Source organism: Paramormyrops kingsleyae, chromosome 17 (genome assembly GCF_048594095.1).
Source record: "Paramormyrops kingsleyae isolate MSU_618 chromosome 17, PKINGS_0.4, whole genome shotgun sequence".
NCBI classification, from domain to species: domain Eukaryota; kingdom Metazoa; phylum Chordata; class Actinopteri; order Osteoglossiformes; family Mormyridae; genus Paramormyrops; species Paramormyrops kingsleyae.
In genome coordinates, this window is record NC_132813.1 from 26,705,559 (window position 1) to 26,731,763 (window position 26,205).

At 42.2% G+C, this 26,205-nt stretch overlaps 3 protein-coding genes and 1 long non-coding RNA gene across 16 annotated transcripts in view; 3 read left to right on the plus strand and 1 right to left on the minus strand.

Moving 5' to 3' along the window:
- The window catches only part of LOC140579189 (uncharacterized), a 31,735-nt gene extending 21,937 nt beyond the window's left edge, over positions 1-9,798 (plus strand). The window contains exons 3-4 of the mRNA XM_072701586.1: positions 6,043-7,823; positions 9,772-9,798. Of these exons, the coding sequence (XP_072557687.1) occupies positions 6,699-7,823; positions 9,772-9,798 (1,152 nt within the window). The 5' untranslated portion in view covers positions 6,043-6,698. The remainder of the gene's footprint in view (positions 1-6,042; positions 7,824-9,771) is intronic.
- On the minus strand, positions 693-24,885 carry LOC140579001 (uncharacterized). Of its 4 annotated transcripts, none has more exons than XR_011983253.1 (5): positions 24,827-24,885; positions 5,664-5,765; positions 1,579-5,570; positions 1,276-1,387; positions 693-1,099 (listed from the first exon to the last, which is right to left on the minus strand). It is a non-coding gene; the product is annotated as an uncharacterized lncRNA (long non-coding RNA). The 4 variants fall into 4 exon arrangements; XR_011983254.1 differs by lacking the exon at positions 24,827-24,885 and adding an exon at positions 21,028-21,212; XR_011983251.1 differs by lacking the exon at positions 24,827-24,885 and adding an exon at positions 19,794-19,930.
- LOC140579143 (uncharacterized) lies at positions 8,811-17,052 on the plus strand. The gene has a single exon (XM_072701502.1). The coding sequence runs from the start codon at positions 10,135-10,137 to the stop codon at positions 11,005-11,007; it is 873 nt and encodes a 290-aa protein (XP_072557603.1). The 5' UTR covers positions 8,811-10,134; the 3' UTR covers positions 11,008-17,052.
- The window catches only part of LOC111837883 (diacylglycerol kinase delta), a 267,917-nt gene continuing 261,622 nt past the window's right edge, over positions 19,911-26,205 (plus strand). For all 10 annotated transcript variants that reach the window (XR_011983247.1, XR_011983246.1, XR_011983248.1 and 7 more), the window contains exons 1-3: positions 19,911-20,048; positions 21,146-21,256; positions 21,520-21,600. Coding sequence is in view for 5 of the 10 variants with exons in the window: in XM_072701297.1 (XP_072557398.1) it covers positions 19,911-20,048; positions 21,146-21,256; positions 21,520-21,600 (330 nt within the window). In the remaining 5 variants the exon portion in view is untranslated. The remainder of the gene's footprint in view (positions 20,049-21,145; positions 21,257-21,519; positions 21,601-26,205) is intronic.

A 26,205-nucleotide genomic window follows, 5' to 3' on the forward strand; every position in this document is an offset into this window, starting at 1 on the left:
GAGCCTGTGATCAAACCACTGGCTGCTCATCATACTGTCATTATGTTGTGTTACAAGTGAGTAGAAGTCATTCCTCAAAGCACAATTGGAGCTGTGTGTGGCTCAGTGGGCTAAGCCTGTATGTCTTGCATCACAAGGTTGCTGGTTCAAACCCTTAACCTCAAGGCCCTTAAACCTCAGCTCCCGAGGTACTGCTATGGGTGGCTGCCCTTTGTGGACAACTTAATTTACAAAGTGCAAGTTGAGGGGGACCTAAAGACAATTTCCCCACAGGGATCAATAAAGTATTTATTATTATCCATTTGTATGGCCATTGTAGGCTCTGTCGACAGTGGACTGGGGTTAGAATGGACCCTCTGAATGGGGTTAGAATGGACCCTCTGAATGGGGTTAGCATGGACCCTCTGAATGGGGTTAGAATGGACCCTCTGAATGGGGTTAGCATGGACCCTCTGAATGGGGTTAGCATGGACCCTCTGAATGGGGTTAGCATGGAGCTCTGAATGGGGTTAGAATGGACCCTCTGAATGGGATTAGCATGGACACTGGTTTATGTGTCTGTTTTCCATGCATACATTTACATTTTTCATTCTTACATTGTATATTTCTCTTACTGTTTTTTCCATATGCTCCCCAACCAAGAATGTTATTTTTTGCAAATTAAACGATTCAAATGAAAAACCTGAACCATAACCTTTTAATTGTCTTTATTTAGTAACATGCTTGCAATACAGTATATGTGCAACTCAAATTTAACTACTGGCTAAATAAAACTTTAGATATTAAACAATAATATGCAGTTAAAATGTATATGATTTGGAAGATAGGAAATAAAGTTACAGGAGAATTAGGCTACTGTTTTAAAAAATGACAAATTAAAGATACTGACATATCTTATGCAGCAAAAGATGACAGGAAAAAATATTATAGGAGAATAAAAAAGTGGCTGAAATGTAATTTCATAAAATTGTTCTTCATATTTTGCCAGTCAGGAAGGAGGCATTACTGAAAGAAGGTCTGGTCCAGCCTTTTCTTCACCTCCTGAACCCAGTGATCACTGGGATCGACACACATTTCATTGCCCTTTTTGGTGTAAAGTCTGAAAATGAAAAATAAAATGACATGGGTCTGTTTGTCACTTGTTAGAATCCTTCTCCATATACATCTGATCCCGAACTACAAGTCAGTTCTATTAAAGACATTTTGCACACAACAAACATTAAATTCCAAAGCAGTAATAGTTCAAAACAATACATGAATAAAGTAAATATTTACATAATTCCAGGTTTAGGACAGTCCTCTCTGGTCTCCTCAAATCTATCTATGAGTTGCATCCTCAGTCTTCCAGGAAAGTATGTAGAACAGCACTGATCTAGTCCATTGGCATCTGGAGAGATATGAAGAACAGAAAATGTATAACAGGCTACATACAAAATATATACAGCCGCTCTGAATACATACATAAAAAATAATGCACACCAAAAAAACTCACAATTTGGTCTGTAACCTGGTTCTTATATAAAAGAAATTTAATGAATCTTAAGTCCTGATAAAAGCTGTGAGATGCTGCAGACTTACTGTGAGCCAGAGTGGAGGACAGCAGCACTGTCATCAGGAGGAAGAAGGCAGAGATCTGATGGGGCTTCATGATTCCACTGGACGTTTGTCAAGATCAGCGTCGCTTCTGCAGCTAAACTGAGGCCAGCAGAGTTGAACCACAACCTTTTATAAGGGTTGTGTGACTGCAGGTGGCTAGAAGGGGTGGATGGAAGATTAAAGAAGAAACATTTAGCATTTAAAGCACCAAAAATAGACTGACTACAAACAAGACGATGGGGCAGAATTTTCTGGGACTGACGCCACATGCATTCTGGGTGTTTCCTATACAGAACAGCAGATATTAACATTGGCCACATTGCATGTTTGCTATTGCCTGTTTTTCAAACCAAATGGAGCCACCTGACTGAATCAGGGGTAACTAACCTTCTAACTAAGCTATACTTGGTAGATTCTACCGTAGTCTGTGATGTGATTTGAAGCCAAACTGAGCCTCAGTGGTGTAAAGTACTTGAGTAAATGGACTTCGTTACTGTACTTAAGTATTTTTTTGGCTACTTTGTACTTGTACTGAGTATCAAAAATATAAGCAACTTTTACTCTCTACTCCACTACATTTGTGACTGAATATATGTACTCTTTACTCCACTACATTTGAACGGACGCTTACCGTTACTCGCTACATTGTGATTGCGTGCGACAAGTCAGGATCTTTATCTACCACGGCTAATTTCTTCAAGTATGTCTGGCTGCAGCCTGCAGGAGGGCGGGGTTGGACATCCAACCCCGCCCACATCCAACCCGGCCCATTCGTACCGCGAAAGCCACGCCCTTGTCCAACACGTCTTAAAGCGGAAGCCAAAGCGAACTCGCAGAACGGAATCGTTGTAGTACCTGTTATGTCATTAAGTTAAAAATCTTTAGTATCCCAGTGTAATAACAGTGCTATCTATTATTTATTATTTTGTTTGTTAATGTTTCTGCTAGACACACTATTGACTGTCAATTACTGCACAAAGATTTTACTGTGGGACCCGCATGGTTGTTTGTGGTTGTTTTGCTGCTGGTTAAACGTTTCCATCAGTTAGCTGACTATCTAGCCGACTCACTACCAAAACTATGGTAACTAGGTAAAGACCTTCTTGCTGATAATATAGCTTCCATGTAGTTAACAAGACTTGACACTTAAAGACTTTGTGCGTCATCAGATATTACTGTCTGCTCAAACGACTGTTCAGCTTGCTTCCTATGGGTTACTAGTTATTAGCTAGTTAGCAAAGCTACTGTGGTAGCATCCATTAAGGCTGTGCGATATAGCAAAAATATTTTTATCATGATCATATCAAACGATATTGATAATTATCATGGTGTAATTCAAGTCATTATTTTATTACTAGGAGTGCTCCATTTTTGCTTGAAATACCCTTAAGAATTGCCCTTAAGAATTGCCCTTAAGACACCATTAAAGTCAGCTCTGAATTTGTTTTTTTATTAGTTTTTTTATTGTTTTACCTTTTTTTTGAACATTTGAGTTTGACTGAGATTGACTTTTTGTTCTATTTTCTTCTTCTGCCATTTTGAAACATTGAGGTGTTCAATTTAATGTCTATATTAGGAAATAAAGCCTCATAAATAAATAGTTCCTTGTTTTCCACATTTCTTGGTGTTCTTTGAGCCTACATTCAGTACGAGTAAAATACTTAAGTTCTTTTAAAATTGGATACTTTACGACTTTTACTCAAGTCTTATTGGAATTAAGAACATAAGAACATAAGAACATAAGAACTATACAAACGAGAGGAGGCCATTCGGCCCATCGAGCTCGCTTGGGGAGAACTTAACTAATAGCTCAGAGTTGTTAAAATCTTATCTAGCTCTGATTTAAAGGAACCCAAGGATTCAGCTTGCACTACGTTATCAGGAAGACTATTCCATACTCTGACTACACGCTGTGTAAAGAAGTGCTTCCTTAAATCCAGTTTGAAATGTTCTCCCGCTAATTTCCACCTATGGCCACGAGTTCTTGTATTTGAACTAATGCTGAAGTAACTATTCGGTTGAACAGCATCCAAACCTGTTAGAATCTTATAGACCTGGATCATGTCCCCCCTCAGTCTCCTTTGCTTGAGACTGAACAGATTTAGCTCAAATAACCTTTCCTCGTATGACATTCCTCTAAGACCAGGAATCATTCTTGTGGCCCTACGCTGCACCTTTTCTAAGGCCGCTATGTCCTTTTTAAGATATGGTGACCAAACCTGTACACAATATTCTAGGTGAGGTCTCACCAAGGAATTGTATAATCTTAGCATTACCTCCCTTGACTTAAACTCCACACACCTGGAGATATACCCCAACATCCTATTGGCCTTTTTTATTGCTTCCCCACACTGGCAAGAATGAGACATGGAAGCATCAACATACACACCAAGGTCTTTCTCATAATCAGCTACCTTTATTTCAGTAGGTCCCATAAAATACCTGTACTTTATATTTCTGCTCCCTACATGGAGTACCTTACATTTGTCTATGTTAAATTTCATCTGCCAGGTGTCAGCCCAGTCACTAATTAAATTAAGATCCCGCTGTAGCTGCTGAGCCGCTAGTTCAGTATCTGCTACACCACCCACCTTGGTGTCATCTGCAAATTTCACCAGTTTACTGTATATATTGGTGTCTATATCATTTATGTAAATTAGGAACAAAAGTGGTCCTAAAATTGAACCCTGCGGTACCCCACTATGAACGCAGGCCCACTGTGACATCGAGCCTCTTATAACTACTCGCTGCTTCCTATCCGTTAACCAGTTATCAATCCAAGTCGCTACAGTTCCTAAAATACCTGTCGCTTTGAGTTTAAGTGAGAGCCTCTTGTGGGGAACAACATCAAAAGCCTTTTGGAAATCTAAATAGATGACATCATAGGCCTTCTTATCATCAACTTCCTGAGTAGCTTCCTCAAAAAACTCCAACAGATTTGTTAAACAGGATCTACCTCTCCTAAATCCATGCTGGCTATCCCTCAAAATGTTATTTGAGTCCAGGTAATCTACCATTTTCTCTTTGATTATAGCCTCCATAACTTTACCAGTTATACAAGTTAGACTGATTGGCCTATAGTTTGACAAATTACTTCTATCCCCTTTTTTGAAAATGGGCGTTATGTTGGCATGCTTCCAATCAGAAGGTACCACACCTTCAGATAAGGATTTTTGAAACAGTAATGTTAAGGGTCGGCAAATAATATCCCTCATCTCTTTTAACACTATAGGTAAGACTTGGTGACTTGTAACTTGTAATGGAGTAATTTATACAGTAAGGTATCTGTACTCTTACTCAAGTATGGTTTTCAGGTACTCTTTACACCTCTGTATATATATATTAGTGCTGTCAAACGATTAAAATTTTTAATCAGATTAATCAAAGGGTTGCTGTGGATTAATTTCGATTAATCATGATTAAATATCATTAATTTTTTATCTACATTAACCACATTTCATTTTGTATGAGCAAACAGACTCAAGAAAAGGGAATATACAGTATATGCACTTAACATGATTATTGAACATCTTGAACACGAGTCGGATGCATTCCATCTGCCACAGTAGTGCAATACCATGGACCCATATCAAAAAGCAAGATTTTTTGCTTAGCCGGACAACAGATTTAAGGTACCTCAGTTTAAATGGTCTTTATCTTCGTTCACTTACAATTAGCCCAAACTACCGTAAATCCGACAAATAATCTGACTAATTATGAAATCCAATTCTAGCCCGGTTAATTGCCATTGTTAGCAATATCACTTGAGAACACATTAAGCGCGGTGCTTTACGTATAAAACTCCGTAGCAACACGTCCACAGATAAGTTGGACGGTATAGTGTGTGCGACCGATTTAATGAGCTACAAATGAGTAGTGCTTAAACAGTATAAAACTACAACTTTCCCTTCTGTTGATAAAAGGCGCAGCCATTTTGGATTCTGAATTCGGGGTCCTCTGTGCTGCTCCGAGATCTACGAGAAACGGGAGCAAGCATGCCGTCACTTCGTGTGTGTGTGTGTGTGCATGTATATATATATAGGTTAATACAAAGGAAGTTTACCTACATTGAATTCTTCGATGACATGTTCCCCATGTTCGCCAAGATACTCTGTAAGGCACCGAAAGACAACTTATCTGGTCCTTTCAACAGAAGGGGATGCTGAGTCCTACAGAAGAATGTAAGATATAAACTGACAAGTCAATCAAAATATATACAGTATATTTATATACATAAATGTGTGCAGTTCTACATTTCAAGTTAAAAATGTACATACATAACATTTTGTTTCTGTACCACCTGGATTACTTTTGTGCATTGGTTGTCCTGTCTGTCGATTCTAAAAGTATTTTACTTCAGAGTACAAGGACCTGCTTCACAATGTATTCCCCTACACTTAATTTTCTCCATCCCACCTTTATTATTATTATTATTATTATTATTAGATACTGGATCCAGCAGCCCGAGATTCGGGAGGACCCTGCAGCATGTGCACTCGCTCCTCATACTGGGTAAATCCTGACGAGGATTTCCCCGACGAAGGACGCCTTCCTGGCGGAGAAAGTTCGTTTAAACCTGCGGCAGCTCAGAAGCATGGCGGCAGAGGCAAACCGGCGGCAGGTAGCCGCAGACAGCAGTTTGTCTTTAGACCCGCCGACTGAACTGCCCGAGAGAATCCCGATTTCGGGAAAAAAGAAGAGACGAAAAAGCCGGAGAATAACGGAGACATCCACGATTCTGCTGGGGGCTGCCTCCCTCTCTCCAGCTTGCAAGAACTGTTCAGATCAGAAGTAAAATTGAACCATTTATTTTCACAAGTATATAAAATGCTCATATCATAATGTAATACTGAAGAGTCACGGAGTGGTCAAATCACTGGTAGTTTATCTTGTTTTAACTCCCAAAAAGTTTATATTATGAACACGCATTAGAATTTAATAACTGAAGGCTGTTTGTACCCGTTTAAAATCATTATTAGGCCTATATGGTCTGTATGGTATGTTTGGTATCTGTCATGATCCGCTCCGTCCGCTCCTGATGTGTGCCACGCCCACCTCGTTACCTCGTGTTCAGCCCTGATTGTGATCACCTGAGTCCTGTTATGTCTAGCTTGTCTTCTGTATTTAGTCCGCGTCTGAGTACGTTACCCCAGATCCGTCATTGTATTGTCCGTGGATGTCCGTGCCTGTTCGTCGTTCGTGCAATAAAACCCCTTTACCGGACTTCCTGGCTGCTCTCGTCTGCTTCCCTGCTCACCTGCCTGCCAGTACGTGACAGAATGACGGATCTCTTCCACAAGACGCCCCAGATCGGTGAGGCGGAATTTCTCGACCTCACCGAGGAGGTGTTATATTGGCTCACCCAGCCCGAAGTCCAGGAGGATCCCCTGCTTCGGGCTATAGCCAGCCGGAGCAGGGACGTCCTAGAGCAGATGTCCCTGCCCGGAGACGCGCACCTTGCGGGGGAGGTGCGTGACCACGTGCGGCAGCTTCGGGAGGGGGTTGCCAGGATATCGCTGAGGCAGGTCGCTTTGGACTGCGGGCTGCCAGACAGTGAGCTACCCGTGGTGCCCCTGCCTCCGCCTACCCCAGCGCGGAGAAGAACGCGGAAGAAGCGGAGAGGCAGAGGACGGGAAGACGCGCAGGAGGTCTTTCTGGGGGCTGTTTCTGTCTCTGCCGCTTGCCCTGCTGCGCATAAGAAGAATCTCAGCCCGATTCTCCACCCGACGGTGTTCGCGGGTGACGTCACCGCTGCTTCGCCTAGGCGGACGCCTGAAGCCCGTCTGCCTGCCGCTTCGCTGGCCAAGCCTGAGCCAGTCTGCCCCGTCACCGGGACGCGCCTGGCCCTTAAAGGGGCCAGGTCGGTTAAGGACGCGATCCCACGAGTTCCGCGGTTGCTGAAGCGGGCAGTGCCCCCCGAGGTTCCTGTGCCGCCTGCAGCGCCCCCCGAGGTTCCTGTGCCGCCTGCAGCGCCCCCCGAGGTTCCTGTGCCGCCTGCAGCGCCCCCCGAGGTTCCTGTGCCGCCTGCAGCGCCCCCGCTCCCAGCTCAGGTCCCTGCTGCTGCTGCTACGGCGCCCACGGCCCCTGCTGCTGCTGCTGCTGCTACGGCGCCCACGGCCCCTGCTGCTGCTGCTGCTACGGCGCCCACGGCCCCTGCTGCTGCTGCTGCTACGGCGCCCACGGCCCCTGCTCAGCTCCCCGTGACTCTCCTGCTCCCCGTGCTCCCAGTGACTCCCGTGCCCCCTGCTGGCCGCACGCCTGCCGAGGCGCCCCCTGCTGGCCGCACGCCTGCCGAGGCGCCCCCTGCTGGCCGCACGCCTGCCGAGGCGCTCCCACCTGACCTGCCCGTCTCGCCTGTCCTGCCTGGCCAGCCCTGCTCACCTGCAGCCGCACCGCTGGAGGAGGACGCCGCTTTGCCCGCGGTACCCCCTGCTGGCCGCTTTGCCCGCGGTGCCCCCTGCTGGCCGCGTGAGGGCGGCGCCCCCTGCTGGCCGCGTGACGGCGGCGCCCGTTGCGGCGCCCCCTGCTGGTCAAACGCCCAAGGCGCCCGCCGAGGCGTCCCCTGCTGGCCAAGGGACTGAGGCGCCCAAGGTGCCTGCAGAGGCGCTCCCTCCTGTTTTGCCTGTCCTGCCGGCACCTGAACTGCCAGTATTGCCGGCTCCTGTCCTGCCTGACTCGCCGGTCCTGCCGGCGCCTGACCCTCCTGAGGTTGCCACGGTTGCGCCCCCTGCTGCCCGCGTGCTGGCGGCGCTCGCTGAGGCGCCCCCTGCGGGCCGCACGCCTGAGGTGCCTGCTCTAACTGCGGCACCTCCTGCTGGCCGCACGCCCGAGCCCGTCTCGCCTGACCTGCTTGTCTCGCCTGTCCAGCCAGCCCAGCCCTGCTCGCCTGTCCAGCCGGCCGCCGTTCCTGTCCTGCCCGCGGCCCCGCCTGAGGCCGCCGTTCCTGTCCTGTCCGTGGCCCCGCCTGAGGCCACCGCTTTGGCTGTCCTGCCCGCGGCTCTGACTGCCCCGCCTGTTGCCTCTTTAGAGGCCTTGACTCCCTCACCCTTACCCCGGCAAAGCCGACGCCCCCCAGGACCCCGCCTTTCGGTGTCCCGTAAGGGACGGGGACACAGGCGTCGGGCCCGGGTCCCGCCCGCCCTGCCCCCTGGCTCACCCGTTCGGCCCCTGGCTGTGGCTCGGTGGCTGCCTGCGGGTCCTCCGGCTTGGGGTCGGCGGTCGCCTCCGGGTCCCCCCCTGGTTCCTCGGTGCCGGTCCTCGGTCCCGCCTCCGGCTCCTTGTCGGCCGCCTCCGGGCAACCCTGCTCCGGCTTGGCGTCGGACGGCGCCTTCGCCGGCTCCGGCTGCGCCTCCGCCTGCCGCGGCTTCCCCCTCCTGCCTGCCTGCACTGGTGTTCCCTCCTGCTCCCTCCGTGTCCCCTCCGTCACTCCCTCGTCCCGTTCCCTTGGCCCCTGGGTGGTCCCCTCCTGCTCCCTCCTCCCTCTCGCCTGCGGCCCCTCCGGCCGCTGCCCGTCGCCCGCCTGGGTTCCTTCGGGCTCCCCTGGTTCCTCCTCCCTTTTCCTCCGTCCCGCCTGTTTTTGCTCCTCGTCCCTCTGTGTCTCCTCCGTTCCCTCCTGGTCCCTTTGTCCCTCCGGTTTTTGCTCCTCGTCCCTCAGTGTCTCCTGTGTTCACTCCTCTTCCTGTTCCTCTGTTTTCTGTCCCCTCTGTATCTCCTTTCTCTGTCTGCCTGTCTGCGTTTCCTGTTCTTTGTCAGGTCCTGTCTTTTTGTTGGTCCTTGTTCCTGTTCTGTGTCTCTGTCCTGTTTCCAGTGTCTCGTTGATGTTTTTGCTTTTGTCTTCCAGGTCCTGTTCCCCGGTCTCGTCCCGTCCGTCGCCTCCTCTCGGGCGCGCCCGGTGTGCGCGCCTTTGGGGGGGGGGTTCTGTCATGATCCGCTCCGTCTGCTCCTGATGTGTGCCACGCCCACCTCGTTACCTCGTGTTCAGCCCTGATTGTGATCACCTGAGTCCTGTTATGTCTAGCTTGTCTTCTGTATTTAGTCCGCGTCTGAGTACGTTACCCCAGATCCGTCATTGTATTGTCCGTGGATGTCCGTGCCTGTTCGTCGTTCGTGCAATAAAACCCCTTTACCGGACTTCCTGGCTGCTCTCGTCTGCTTCCCTGCTCACCTGCCTGCCAGTACGTGGCAGTATCTTTATTAAATTGATCAGTTATAATCAGTGCTTGAAGTGGGAAAAAATAAGTGCAGGAACTTATTCCGACATTTGACATTTGTGCGGTGAAAAAAATCAAGTCTTTAGGATGTGATGGTTCAAAAACTATTTTAATTTAATCATTCTTCCAAGCAATAACCTATAGGCATAGGCTACTTTTTTCTCATTCACAAATGGAATACTGAAAAACCATTAAAACAACATGAATTAATTAAGCAATCGGATAAATCTTGGCAAGCTTAATAGTCTCCTGATAATCTTCCAAATCCACGACGGATTAATCGCCTCCGCCCCCGGAGTTTTTCCCCGCTAAACGTAAGTATATCACTATGGCTCCTGTCGTTTGCTCCGAGTGCAGTATCTTTAGTTATTCTTCTCCCGTCATTAGCGGTACGTTTGTCTGTGATAAGTGTAAGCTAGTTGCCAGGCTGACGGAGAAGATCGCAGACTTAGAGGGACGCATCCGGACGTTACGGGAGATTCAGGAGAGTGAGAGTTTTATTGACGCAGTGTTAGCGGCTCCGGATATGTCCGCTATAGTGAGCCAGTCTCCCCCCGCTCCGGCAGCAGGGCCTTCGCAGCAAGGCGAGTGGGTGACGACCCGGCGGCATAGCCGTAAGTCCAAACAGGACTCACACCGGCACCATTCACCCATTCGCGTTTCCAACAGGTTCTCCCCACTCAGTGAAACACCCACTGAGCCACCTGTTGAAAGCGCTCTGGTAATCGGCGATTCTATGCTAAGAAACGTGAGAGTAGCGACTCCAGCGGCCGTAGTTAATTGTCTCCCTGGTGCCAGAGCGACCGACATCTTATCAAACTTAAAAGTGCTGGCTAAGAGTAAACGTAAGTATTCGCATATTGTTATCCACGTCGGCACAAATGATGTCCGATTGAGGCAATCGGAGATCACTAAAGCAAATTTCATAGCGGTGTGCAGCCTTGCGAGGAAGATGTCTGCGTCAGTAACATGCTCTGGCCCTATCCCTGCTAGACGTGGTGACGAAATGTACAGCAGATTATCGTCGCTGCATCGCTGGCTGTCGGAATGGTGCCCGATAAATGGTGTGGGTTATATAGACCATTGGCGGACATTCTGGGGTAGGCCTTGGCTTTTGAAGAGGGACGGTATTCACCCCACGTGGGCTGGTGCCGATCTCCTGTCAAAAAGCATAGCTCACAGTCTTAGGGCAGATTGCTGACTAACCAGAGCCAAGCCAAGGCGGCAGGCAAAACGGCTTAACCGACCGCCTGCTAGTCGCTTAGAGTCGTCACCCAGGCTTCATATTATTGAGACTGTGTCTGTTCCCCGTGGTTTTAATCGTGGGAGGTCATTCCATCGTAGTTCGTGTCTTGCAAACCTTAGAGAAATTAGACCTATTTCAACTCTGGATAGTAGGTGTAATGCAAACCTAAAACTTGGACTCCTGAACATTAGATCGCTGGCTCCTAAGACATTGCTCGTAAATGAAATCATTACTGATTCTAATCTTAGTGCCCTATGTCTTACTGAGACTTGGCTAAAACCGAATGAGTTCTTGGCACTAAATGAATCCACTCCAGCTGAGTATAGCTATAAGCATACTCCTCGACCCGATCGCAAAGGTGGCGGAGTTGCTGCAATATTTAAGACCGACCTAGGAGTGCGTGAAAATACTGGTTATAGCTTTAGTACGTTTGAATTTATTATTCTAAATCTTGCAAGCACATCTAAGTGTAGTTCTACACCTCCAATCACCATTGCCATTGTGTATAGACCGCCAGGCCCCTATAGCAATTTCCTTAAGGAATTTGCAGATTTCTTAACAAGCTTGGTGGTTACTACTGACAAGGCCTTGATTGTTGGTGATTTTAATATTCATATGGAAAATGAAAGTGATCCAGTAACAAAAGCATTTACTGCCATTCTTGACTCTGTCGGTGTACATCAGAATGTAACTGGGCCAACTCATGCCTGTAACCACACCCTAGACCTGATTCTTAGTCATGGTGTCCTGGTAGAACACATATCAATTATCCCTCAGAATCCTCTACTTTCAGATCATTACCTTTTAACATTTCAAATACAACATAACTCCCCTAAGGCCCCAGACCAGAGGTACGATACTAGACGTTCCATAGCCTCATTATCCGCTGCAACTTTTCTGGAACAGCTCCCACAGTCCTTTAACCTAACCTCTGAAGTGTCATGTGTAAATGAACTTGAACAGGTAGCCGTGAACATGGTAGAATAATTTCGTACCACTCTTGATCATGTAGCACCACTCAAGAAAATAAAACATAGAGATAAGAAACCTGCCCCCTGGTACTCTAACCGTACACGTGAACTTAAACAAGCTTCACGAAAGCTAGAACGCAAATGGCGGTCAACAAAATTAGAAGTTTTTAGATTTGCCTGGAAAGAGAGCCTGTTTAAGTATAGACATGCACTAATGACTGCTAGGTCTATGTATCTCTCTAAACTAATAGAAAATAACAAAACCAATCCTAAATTCCTATTTGAAACTGTATCTAGGTTAACAAAGAATCGTTCAATGTTAAACTCACAAGTCCCAGAAGCTCTTGGTAGTGATGCCTTTATTGCGTTTTTTAATAATAAAATAACCACGATTAGACATACCATCACGAGCACGCCCACGGTTGCACACAACCACCAATCCTCTGCTAGTGCTAGTGTTATTAGTACTAATGATAACATCTTTGAATGTTTCACTCCTGTAGTGCAGACAGAACTCCTTCAGTTAATTTCCTCTTGCAAACCCACTACTAGCCTTGTTGACCCAATACCCACCAATCTACTTAAGGAAATTGCACCACTGATTAGCACTACATTGTTAAACTTGTTAAACTCATCTCTTAGTCTTGGATATGTTCCTAAATCTTTTAAAATGGCTGTTATTAGACCTATCCTAAAGAAACCAAATCTTGAACCTAATGACTTAGGAAACTATAGACCCATCTCAAATCTTCCCTTCATTTCTAAAATTCTTGAGAAAGTTGTAGCTCACCAGCTGTCCTCCTTTCTTCAAGATAATAATGCTAACGAGCTATATCAGTCTGGTTTCAGACCCAATCATAGCACAGAAACGGCCTTAGTCAAAGTGATAAACGACTTGCTTATGGCTTCCGACCGTGGCTGTATATCGCTACTATTCTTACTGGATCTAACTGCAGCATTCGATACTGTAGACCATAATATTCTTTTGGACCGGTTGGAAACATTGATTGGCATTAAAGGGACAGCACTACTGTGGTTTCGTTCGTATTTAACTGATCGTTACCAGTTTGTCCATGTAAACAATGAGTCATCCATAGCCACTAAAGTAAGATATGGTGTCCCGCAGGGATCAGTGCTGGGCCCCCTACTGTTCAATCTATATATGCTACCGCTTGGTAACATAATTAGAAATTACAGTGTTAATTTTCATTGTTATGCTGATGATACACAATTGTATATATCTGTTAAACCTAGTGACGCATCCCAGCTCTCTTCTTTAGCCGACTGTCTGCTAGACATCCGTTGATGGATGGCAAGGAATTTCCTCATGTTAAATACTGAAAAAACTGAGGTTCTTTTAATCGGTCCTAAGGAGGCCCGCAATAAGTTTGTAAACCCCAACCCTAGCGGCCTCCCTACTCAATTTAAAACAGTGGTCAGAAATCTTGGTGTCCTGGTAGACTCCGACCTCTGCTTCAGTGCTCACATAAATAGCATTACCAGTACGGCATTTTATCATCTACGGAACATAGCCAAGCTTCGGAAGTTGCTGTCCTTTCAAGATGCAGAAAAACTAATACATGCCTTTATAACTTCTAGATTGGACTACTGCAATGCCCTCCTTTCGGGTTGTCCATCTGGATCCCTACATATACTTCAGTTAATACAAAATGCAGCTGCCAGAGTTCTAACAAAAACTAAAAAATTTGATCACATTAGCCCTATCCTGTCTTCCCTGCACTGGCTACCGGTCAAGTTTAGGATTGACTACAAATTATTACTATTGACTTACAAAACTCTGAATGGCCTTGCACCACAATATCTCAATGATCTTCTGGTCCCTTACAACCCTTCTCGCCTGCTTCGTTCACAAGGAGCAGGATATCTATTAGTTCCTAAAGTAGACAGGGCTACGGCAGGCTGCAGAGCATTCTCTTACAGAGTTCCGCAGCTGTGGAATGGTCTCCCGGCGGATGTGCGGGATTCAGGCACACTCTCGCTTTTCAAGTCTAGATTAAAAACGCACTTGTATAGCTTAGCATATAGGAAACCTAGTTCTGGTTCCAGCTAGTCCCTCACTCCCAGTCAGACTAACAGTATGAGGTGATGAGCTGGGTGGGGATCGGTGTCATTGGCTTTGGATAAACTGAGGCGTCAGTGCTGTCACTCTAGCTCTACACTAGAGTGCTGATGTTCAGGGAGTCCCCATGCCTGTGTTCCCGCCTGTCTCTCCCTCTTTCTCATGCTGCTATATTCAGATCTGCCGGAGCCTAGACGAATATTGCACTCGATCATTTTGCTTGCACTGCCTCTGGTTTCCTCAACTCTGGCTAATACACAATTATTCTTACTTCCTCCCTCACCCCTTCTGGGGTGTGCTCCATGGAGCACAATGTCGTTCAAGAGTTTATGCCTCTGCGGCCTGCAAGACAACTACCTCCACCTCCGGCAACTACCCTCCAACCTGCCTGCCCTTGGCTCAACACGATGCCTCGCCATCCATCCGGCGGCTGTGTGTCTATTAATCCTGCCATCGTGCATCAAGCACCACCTGCCTGCACCGGTCGGCCGCTGCATTGAGACATATATTTCAACCCCTGTATTAGCTTAGTCATTTCATCTTGTCTGTATTAGCTTAGTCATGTCATCTTGTTTGTTTGACTCATCTGCCGGCCCCTGGAGGATGGGCTCCCCCTTTGGGTTTGGTTCCTCCCAAGGTTTCTTCCTCTTAGGGAGTTTTTCCTTGCCACCGTTGCCTTTGGCTTACTCAATGGGGGGTCCTTACGAGGCAGAAATGTAAAGCGCATTGAGACAATGTAATGTTGTGATAATGCGCTATATAAATAAAATTGAATTGAATGAACCAGACCAGTGTGATACTTGTAGGCCTAACAATAGACTAGGGCTAAAGCTGATGCGATTGGTTGGAACTCAGTGGATGCATATGATAGGGCACTGTCGTGGCTCGTGGGTAATGTAGTCTTTTATCGGTCTTGTGATATTGTCTATTCTCGGGCCACTGACGCTGCGTCGGATCAGTTTCAGTAAGTACCGGAACGCAGAAAAAAGTGGCGGAACCCAAAAGACGAAAATACAGAAGTTCCGGAACTGCGTTCCGGCCCACTTCAAGCACTGGTTATAATCATATTAATTCATGTATTGAAAGGAGTAATCAGTGTTTAGTACTGCTGTTAAGTAAACACTGCCAGGTTACAAAATTTCAAAATGGTTAATGGTTGAGAATTTTCATTCATAATTTAGAAAAGTAATCAAAAAGTAATCAAATGTAATTATTTATATTAATTTGATATAGTAATTGAAATAGTTACACTACTATTACATTTTAAACAGAGTAACTTGTAATTGTAACAAATTACATTTCCAAAGTAATCTTCCCAACACTGGTAGCTATAGACGTGCACTGGGTGGTTTGTCTAATAGTTATTTTACCATTAAAAAATGCAATGATGTCATCACTCTTAAAAGACTTGCGAGTTTAATGTTGAAGAATTCTGTGTTATCTTAGATGCAGATTCAAATAGGAATTTAGCATTATGTTTGTTCTCAAAGGCGCAGAAGTCAGGGTATCGGGGAATACAGGGTTTAATTACAGGTAAGGCAGGCAAAACGCAGACGGACAATACAATGACCGGACTGGGGAAACAAACTGAAACGCGGACGAAATACAGAGGACTAATGACAACAACCAGAAACAGCTGATCACGCAGGAATTCCACACGGGTTAACGAGGGGGCGTGGCACACGGAAGGAGCGGACGATCGGGGCAAGACACATTTATTTTCTTACTTCACAAATTACTGTTTTGATAAATGTGCTTAGATGTGTTTAGTACAGTATATGCTCTTCTTGTTTTATCCGGTTCATTTTGTGTTTAAATGCTAAAAAAAAAAAAATCATATTTAGGTGTAATTTTTTGGGGCCGGAAACCAATTAATTGGTTTTCCATTATTTCTTATGGGGAAAATTCGATCAGAACTAAAACTTTTTAGGATTCGATCCGTAGTTCTGAACGGATTAAATTCGAGTTCTGAGGTACCACTGTATATTTGTTTTGGCATTAAACTCATCTTAATCTTAGTGTACTTTGTAAATATGTCAGATTTATGTGTTTTTTAATTTGACATTAAAGTATAGACATTGCAAAATGCAATTTGGATGCTCTCATGTGTATGCATGAGTCATTCACACCTTATATAAGGGATAATACAATAGATATGTGTTCCACCAGGATACTGTGGCTAAGAATCAAATCAAGGGTATGGTTACAGGCATGAGTAGGCCTGACTACATTCTGACATACACCTAAAGAGTCTTGAATAGCAGCAAATGTTGTTGTTAAAGGAGCACTATCATTCTCCATGTGAATATTAAAATCGCCAAAAATCATTGCTTTTTCAGTAGTGACCACCAGGCTTGTTAATAAATAGTGTACTTAGTGAAAAGTACTGTACGTACCAGGCAGTCTATATAGAGTAACAATGGTAACTGGTGGTGAAGAACTACAAAGAGATGAGCCAGCAAGACTAAGAACAAGAATTTCAAATGTGCTAAAGCTATAATCACTTTTCTCAGACACTCCTAGGTTCGACTGAAATATTGCGGCAACACCACCACCTTTGCCATTTGGTTGAGGGTTATGCTTATAACTGTAATCAGCTGGAGTAGATTCATTTAGTGCCATGAATTCATTCAGTTTAAGCCTGGTCTCTGTAAGGCAATAGGGACCAAGACTAAAATCAGTAACAATTTAATTTATTAGTAGCACGTTAGGAGCCAATGATCTTACATTCAAAAGTCCAAGTTTTAGCCTTGCATTACACCTATTATTTAATAACAGATTTGCTTTAATTATTATTAAGTTATTACGGCTTACAGTGGAATAGACCTCCATGATTAAAAGTGCGGGGAACAGACACAGTCCCAATAGGTGTTCATTTCATATTTGACCTTTCAAATATGGGTACGCTTTTACTTGAATTATTTTGGAATTAAAATGCTGATTTTTTTATAGGCTTTATTATATTTAGTACACAACATTAGTAGTGAAATCGCGGAATTACTTGTGACGGAATGATCTTTTGGGAATCTGTTCCCACACATCGGATGTTCTTTGAGACAACGCTTTTTTTTTTTAATTAAACACCTTTACTTCGTCTTCAACAAAATACAATATACAATATCCAAGCAGGGGGACAGCACAGGTATATCAAAACAGGCACTTTTGGTCTTAACCTTCTTTAAAGAATTAAGAAATAAAACTAAATCATTTTTAAAAGCTACAAAGTTGGCGAGGACGTTCATATATCTACATTTATATAAATAAAAATTTGCAATTAAAATAATATTGTTGAACAAAAATTCAGTATCCTTCTCTTCAAGGATAACTCCAAACTTAATGGTGAGATACTCTAAGTGTGGTATTACATATTGTGAAGATAAACAATTAAACAGAGTAGACTAAATAAATAAATGTTCCTGGGATTCACTCTCACTATCACAGAATGAACATAAAGTCATCTAAATTAAATCTAATTTTTCAAAATTATTTACATGGGTAAATGTCATTAATCATTTTAAAGTGAACTTCTTTCATTTTGGGCAACAGAGGAAAGGACAAATATATAGATCTAACTTTGATAGTTTCAGTCTGCCGCAAAATCAGTCTACAAAAATTTTGTAGATAATACTCTTAAAACATTCTTTTGTCATTGCAGATTTTAATAGTCTATTATTACATTTGCTATCTAAAAAAATATAATTAATAATTAATAACAATTAAAACAATAACAATTAATAAATTAGCATATACAGGTATTACTAATGAATACTGTAAAACATCTTTAAATAAGTTCTTCACAGCTAAGGGAATAGCTTTAACTACTAAGGAGTATTGTTTAAAAGAACAAACCAAATTAAATTTTGATTTAAACTCTGTGTAATGACCACTGTCCGGCGACCAGGCAGGAAGCGGGGAAATACAAGGCAGGCAGACGAGAATCCAAAAGCAAAAGGGTTTTATTATAAGGGAAACGAACAACACGGCAACGAACATCAATGACGGATCTGGGGAAACTAACTCAGACGCGGACTAAATACACAGGACAGGCTGAACATAACAGACAACAGGTCATTACAATCGGGAAGTAACACGAGGTAATGAGGGGGGCGTGGCACACAGGAGGATCGGACGAGCAGGTCATGACACTCTGTATGAGATATCAATTAACCCTGTATGAGCCAATAATAGTATAGCGATTTCAAAAGAAGACAATGTGTAGCAAGCCATTTCCTTCCTTATCCATGAAATGGACAATAGCCCAGACACCTTTCTCCATCCAATCTTTATAAAATAGGGATTTACCCTTACGTAAAATGTATCTATTATTGCATATAATAGCTGTGTGTGGGGTGAAGTTGTGTTTGTAGAGCATTTTCCAGTACAGTAAGTAATTCCGTTTTTATTGATTCATACATTTTGTTTTCATTACGTTTCACATATAATGTATCTATAGCCAGGGTCCAAGTGCAGTATTAGATTGTTAATACAAACATTATGCTTGGATCAGTAGAAATACTGTTCACTTTTTCGTGAGTAAAAACGTGTACATGAAATAGAAATCTTATTTATTTATTTTTATTAACAGATAATAAGAATGCGATTTTACATGTTTCAGAATGAAAGATGAACAGTTATCATAGAGACGTAAATTGTTATACAAACTATGGATACTGCAAACCCTGAGTTAATTTCGCACACATGCAGCCAAGTTTTAAAGCAGCGTGAAAATCACGCGGATGCTTTCCAGGCAAGAGTGTATTCAAACTACACATGCACATGGTAAGTCGAAAATGGATGACACTCACACACACACACACACACACACACACACACACACACACACACACACACACACACACACACACACACACACACACATATATATATAAAACTAACCTTGTTTCTTCTTCGAAAAGCAGAGACTCGAAAGCAGCAGATATTTATGGTCGTGTGTTAAGTAGCGAACGAGCACGCGCTGTTAACTCGGGTAGGACATTTTCATGGGTAGGAAAGAATTTCAGAACACCGCATGTCTGTGCTGCTTATGGATGTTTTAATGAAAGAAACGATAAAACTAAATGGGGAATAACATATTTCACTTAATGTTAATTAGTACATAATACACTGTATACATTTAAAATGAAGTAAATTTTTTTTAAAAAATTACATCAAGTTATAGCCATTTAGTAGGCCTACTACTTACTATCTATATTAGATCGTAAGTATGAAAACCTATATTTTAATTTTTACCAAGTGTTCTATATCACGAATACATTTATGACATAACAAACCAAACCGTTTGAAAATCGGTTTAAAATTTTGTGATTTATGGTAATTTTAATTGTACAATTTAATTCTATAGACGGACATGCATTAATTAATGAGTAGCTATACCCCGTATCGATATGGTGGTTGTATAACTATTTACGCATTGCTCCAATGAACAGCAGTGACCAAGCGGCTTCTATGTGTTTGATATCTAATCTATGGTGCAGCTAGGCTAGCTTCCATTGGATGCCCAGTTAGAACTGTAAGCACTTAATAGCTATACATACAACACATTTTAAGCAAACCTGATTAAACAACTGTTCAAATCGGTAGACAACACCTGAACCAACCGTTTTTTATCTCGATTAGTTTAATTCTGTATAGAGCGATTCCTTTAGGTCCGACTAATTGCAATGATTTACCGCATTTCCATCGGAAGCGATGTCCGTAGTAATGGGCGCTAAAGTGTTGCATTGCATTGGTCGCCTGGTGGCGCCGATTCACTGTGGTTCGACTCGCTTGCTCCCGGAGCGATCGCAATGATGGCGGTAGCGGCCGGGGGAAAGGCCGCCGCTAGATGCTTAGAAGAATCTTCTGATAGCGAACTGGAGCAAGAACCCGGCTCCCCGCAAAAACTGATCCGCAAAGTGTCCACGTCGGGCCAAATCCGAAACAAGGTAACCTGTAAATGCATTGCATTACTTCCCGTTTGGATAGTCAAAAGTACTGCATGAGAGCAGACCGGCCAGCTAGGCCAGTTTGGGCCTTTTTACTTTGTTATAAAGGGTCAGCTCGCTTAGCTTTAATAAACTAGCTCACAATTAATAGCTTTTACGAGAGATCAGCATTTGCGGTTAGTTAAATTGCGTAACCGTTTATGTATATTTTAGCATGTATTTGGCTATGTTTTGAAGCTTGTAACTTTGTTGTTGTTTCTTAATTTGTGAGTCCGCTAGCAAGCTGGTTAACTTTTTAATGGAGTAAATGTAAATCTTATCTGCAAGTTTTGTCTAGTCGCCAATAATAGTATAGCGATTTCAAAAGAAGACAATGTGTAGCAAGCCATATCGAGCTTTAAGTTTCAGTACTTGGTATTATAACGGTTGTATATATTTTTTAAGAATTAGAAATGAACAAAAATGTTTTTTTTGTGTATCATTTTTTCACAGCCGCGGAAAACTTTGCTTTTGTGTATATAAATCCTATATTAGTTCGTCAGATTATAAGAGTTCAGTGATGTGGTGCTTCATAAGTTTTGATAAGAATTTTATAAAGTCAGTATTCATTCGTTAAACGCAGAATACATGATTTGGTTTTCTTGTTTTTGTATTTCAACCACGTCATTGTGTTTACAATGTATGTCATTATCTTGATAAGAAAATATTTTAATAAATAAGCAACTACATATAGTTAAGTGTGTATTAGGACCGTTGATACGAAGCTGTACCTTTTAAATCCGTTTTTAAAATACATTAATTTAAAGGAGGCGTTTTCAACGGGAGGACAACTTGACGGAATGTCTGTAAGGTTGAAAACCTTTTTAATTAAATTGATATGATTAAAAATTAAACCCATGATCTGATGTTGCCAGTGTCGTTACAATATTATTGTCATTGAATTTCAGTACGGTTAGAGCTGGAAAAACAACGGTCTGACCTGCTGCAGTTTCTGTTGATGTCATTTGATGCATAGTTTTTACTTTCAGGATCCCTCCGTAGTAGTTAATAGCATATGTTCATATGAGGAAACATTCCTTCATTATTTTGCATTACAGACGATCCTGAAGGAGGGTAAGTTGATGAAACAAACCAACTCCTTCCAACGCTGGAAAAGACGCTATTTCAAACTTCGCGGAAGAACATTGTATTATGCTCAAACCGCTAAGGTGTGTTTGCACATTTTTTTTTCATTTCTATTTTCATTCTGAATGCTTTATGTAATGGAGAAGTTGTCATAAGTAGTCTGGTAGAGATGCTGTAATTCATGAAAATGAAGCTGGTAAACTGGAAAGGATCAGTGGTAAAATACAGAGCCACAAATGCTGACAAATTGAGTTTGCATATTTTATCTCTTCTTCCTCCATTGATTCCTGTGCATTTTGATTTGATGATAATAATGATAATTAATAATGATTATTTCTTGTTTCAGTCCATCATATTTGATGAAGTTGACTTGACAGACGCAAGTGTTGCTGAATCAAGCACCAAAAATGTTAACAATAGTTTTACGGTAAGACCTTTCTCTTATGCTCCTTCTCTGATTTTGGTCAAATGCTGTAAGTTTGTTCAAAATTTGTGTACAAAATTTCAGATCTCTATTGTTATGTTTTCTCCATGGACGCGCAGGTGTTTTTAGGCTTTTCTTTAAGCATCTTGTATTTACGAGGCTGTTTTAAAACTACAGTATCTAGAAAAATGCTTGATCTGGGTCCTGCACATTTAATAGGCTGAATATCTGGTACTATGACCCACTCTATGTTTTTTCTGGAGTGTAGCTCATGCTTAATATAGATTGCTGGGTTCTTAAATTTACTAAAAAGTGATTGTGTAGCCCCTGCCAACAGTTTTGAAGACTTGTAGGAATCATCTTATTATCTCTGTAGCTAACCAAAATATTTTTGAAAACACTGGTTTTTACTAGCATTGGAACATACATTTGGAGGCCACTGTACAGTAATAGCAGTATTTTAACCATTTTTTTTTTGGGAAACTGAGGGAGAACACCACCAGAAGTTTTGTAAATAATATTAACATGAAATTTTCTCTTCCCACAAAAATCTGTTTGGATTTGGTAGTTTGTGTCATACCCGGGGAATATCACACTTAAATTGGATGAGTTTTTTTTTTTTTCTTCCTTTTTCATTTTCAAGCTTTACTATCTCTGAAATCATTCATCTGATTTGGACTGTTTCAAACAATATATTGCATCTTGTATCGTATCAATTAATTGATGTTTTCGCAGTATTCACAAATGTTTGTATATGTATGTTTGTCGAGCTCTGTCAAAACAGTTGAAACTAGAGGTCAACCGATATGGGTTTTTTAGTAGCCGATGCCGATATTTAGGAATCAGGGGCCGGTTACACAAGACACCTTAAGTATGACACTTAAGGTTTAATTTCTCCTTAGCTATGGGATTTATTTAAGGGTGTTGCACAGAACCCCTTAAAAGGTTTCCTTAGTTAAGGAAAAACATTAAGGGATTTACAACATTGAAATACGTTTTACAGCAGTAAAATTGTCCCGTTTCCATGGAGACAGTTCATATGCTCGCACTCGCACCTGCTTGTGATACCTGTTATCGCCTCACAAAGTTACTGACAAAGTAAAAAAAAAATGGGAGAAAAGAAGACAAGAAAGTCAAATTGGTCAGAGGAGGAAAAGATTATACTTTTGGAGGAATACAATAAAAGAAAGAACATATTAAAAAGTAAATTTGATCCGCAAATAACAGCAAACAGAAATCAACGAATGTGGGAGGAAATTGCAATGAAAATTAATTCAAGAAGTCTACATTGTGCTACAACATTAGTTATTTTATGTTCATGATTGGAAACTAACTGAACATTGATTGAATATAGATTTTTTTTCCTGTTAAATTGATCTTCATATTGTATGGGAGCTTGAATCCTGATGTGGGTCCCAGCTATCACCCCGCACACTCTTGGGAAGCCGGCTACATTAAAGAAGTGTGTTGCTGTTTCATCCTATTCTTGTTTAGAGGGGAATTTCACCACGGTGTTCAATAGACGGGCAATGGTGTTTGAAATTCAGTGAATGACACAGCACACCGTTGACTTGTGGACATGAGATACATCGCCTATTACTGCCCGGAACAAGCCCATAGCATAAAACCGCAGAGCAACGCAGCTGGGAGAGCACAGCTTCGGATTGTGGAGTGATCCAACTGTAGACGATTGGACAAATCATAAATCGACTGTCGGTCAAATTTATAAAGCAAAATCAAATCGTATCTAAGAGTTCTCCCGGTCGCAGAAAACTCTTTTTGGGATGTGTTCATTTTAGTTATTTATTATAATGAACTCGGCCATGTTGCAGTTAAGGTACGGTTAGAGGTACCTTAATTTTTTTCCCTTAGTTTGGTTGCTGAGGTCTTTTGTGCAACCGTTAAGGGATTCCTTAAGTATAAGACCAAGATAAGGAGAAAAACTTAAATACTTAAGAGAAAATTTTAAGGAAACCTTAAGGAGAAGACTTAAGGGTGTTTTGTGCAACCGACTTTATTTTAAGGAGACCTTAACTCGGACTTTAAGGAAAATCTTAACTTAAGGTGTTTTGTGCAACCGGCCACAGGGTCTGCCGATGGCCGATATATGCTGCCAATTTTTTCTGCCCGATAATTGGATGTTTTCCCCTCTATCTGCATGGCAAAATATCTCACTAATAATAACAAACGATACACAAAATTTCTTAACTTAGCGTTTATTGAATACTGACTTGTGTAAATTTAAAATATAAAAACAGAAACACAATACAACTTGTAAACAATAACTTGGCTTGGTGAAATGCTGCCTTATAGGATTAGATTTGTCAGCCATCAGACGGCAATTACTAAAACATTAGAAAAAATGCAAGGTTAGCATTTTTATTATAGTACCTTCATCTTCAATTCATTCTACAATTCCGGTATTCCATGCACATTAAAACAATTACACTGTAATACATTTTGAAAGAAAAAAAACACTAGCAACCTAGTGCATCATGGTATGATGAGTAGTGTACAAGGCCCAAAACCTTTCACTAACATGTTTGTTGTTAGTAGACTGATAGCTTACAAGTCAAATTCACAATCAGAATCTAGCGATCGCAGAAAATAAAATAAAATAACTGTTGTATTATATAGCCTTGTATGCAAGGACAACGTAAGCCCCTAGTGATTGTGACGTTGTCGACGGATAAGCCCGTATAAAGGCTAGACATGTTTAATAAGGAAACTAACTGCGCAAAGTCGTGCACTTTTTATCTAGACGTCTGACAAATTGTTCGAATCTCCGCTCTCAAATGCAAACAAGTTGCACAGAAGGACCATATGTCAGCATCAGCTCAAATGAATGGTAACCACGCTTTAGAACAAAGTGTTCTCCGCCATGCATTGTTCTTAGCAGCTCTGTGTCTTCGAGGACGGTGCTGTCTGTGGTCAGGGCAGAGTAACGCAACTCTCACATACGCCGCAGTATTTGAGAAAGCTGCCTGCTCCGCCCACACACACAGAGTGAAACTCTCCCGACACAAGAAAAAAAAAAAACAGAGCTGATAACATCTGGCTGATATGGCAATAATTAAAATTTTACAATTGAAATGATTTTTAACTATTACAAAATAATTTAAGCGTAATTCGCTTTCTCTTTCAAAAGCGCTCACGTTTTCTTTTAAAGCAACATTTCATAGCAAACCAGTTAAATAGGTCTTTTGAAAGATCAGAATTTAAGCCTTACCGTTTTCTCCCAAAACTTCTGGCTGGGGTCCTGCACAAGGCAGCATGGGTCGCCTGTTTCACAGCAACAATAACACTGGGCTGCCCGCAGACCTGCCTGTCTGTAAATCAGCGAACTACACTCGGATATCGGCCGATGCATTAAAAAAATGCCAAATATCGGCTGGCCGATATATCAGTCGACCTCTCGTTGAAACACTTGGAATTGGAACATTTCCCACATGCAAACACAATGACAGCGTTGGTTTGTTGTTTGAGGAAAAAATGCTGACTTTCTCAAATTTCACTTTACCAATCATAGTGTATATAGGTGGAAAATCGAAAGAGATAAGCATTCAGCATTAGACTAAAATTGTCTTATGTCTACTTATCCAGTGGATGATAAACTAAACAGTGCTTTACTATTTCAGTTTCTTTCAGATGTTGTATAGTAACACACAAAAATGAATATATAAAATCATGTAACTTCAACAAATTATGACATATCTGAGTGTGTGGAGTTTAAGTCAAGGGAGGTGATGTTACACGTATATAATTCCTTGGTAAGACCCCACCTAGAATACTGTGTGCAGGTTTGGTCACCATACCTCAAGAAGGACATTGCTGCCTTAGAAAAGGTGCAACGAAGAGCTACGAGAATGATTCCTGGTCTTAGAGGAATGTCTTATGAGGAGAGGTTAGCAAAACTGAATCTGTTTAGCCTTGAGCAAAGGAGACTAAAGGGGGATATGATTCAGGTCTATAAGATTCTAACGGGTCTGGATGCTATTCAGCCAAATGACTATTTTAATATTAGTCTAAATACTAGAACTCGTTGGCCATAAGTGGAAATTAGCGGGAGAACATTTTAAAACAAATTTGAGGAAGCACTTCTTTACACAGCGTGTAGTTAGAGTATGGGATAGTCTTCCTGCTAGTGTAGTGGAAGCTAAAACCATGGGTTCCTTTAAATCAGAGCTAGATAAGATTTTAACAACTCTGAGCTATTAGTTAAGTTCTCCCCAAACGAGCTTGATGGGCCGAATGGCCTCCTCTCGTTTGTAAATTTCTTATGTTCACAGAATGTCCTGAAAACAAAACCATAAAGTGTATGTGCCTAACTCATGTACATACAATATAATAAGCCTAAAATCAAAGGGGTAGAAAAACTCAAAAACGGATAGGGTTCGAAGCGTTAAAGGTTGCACAAAACGCCTTAAGTTTTAGTGCCGTAATTGTCTTTCAATTAAGTAAATCCCTTAAGATTTTTCGTTAACTAAGGAAAACTTTTAAGGGATTCTCTGCAACACCTTTAAATAAATCCCTCAGCTAAGGAGAAATTAAGCCTTAAGTGTCATACTTAAGGGGAAAACTTTAGGTGTTTCGTACAACCAGCCTTGT

Coding starts and splice junctions, on each gene's coding strand:
- LOC140579143 (XM_072701502.1), top strand. CDS start 10,135: ATGGCTCCTGTCGTTTGCTCCGAGTGCAGTATCTTTAGTTATTCTTCT.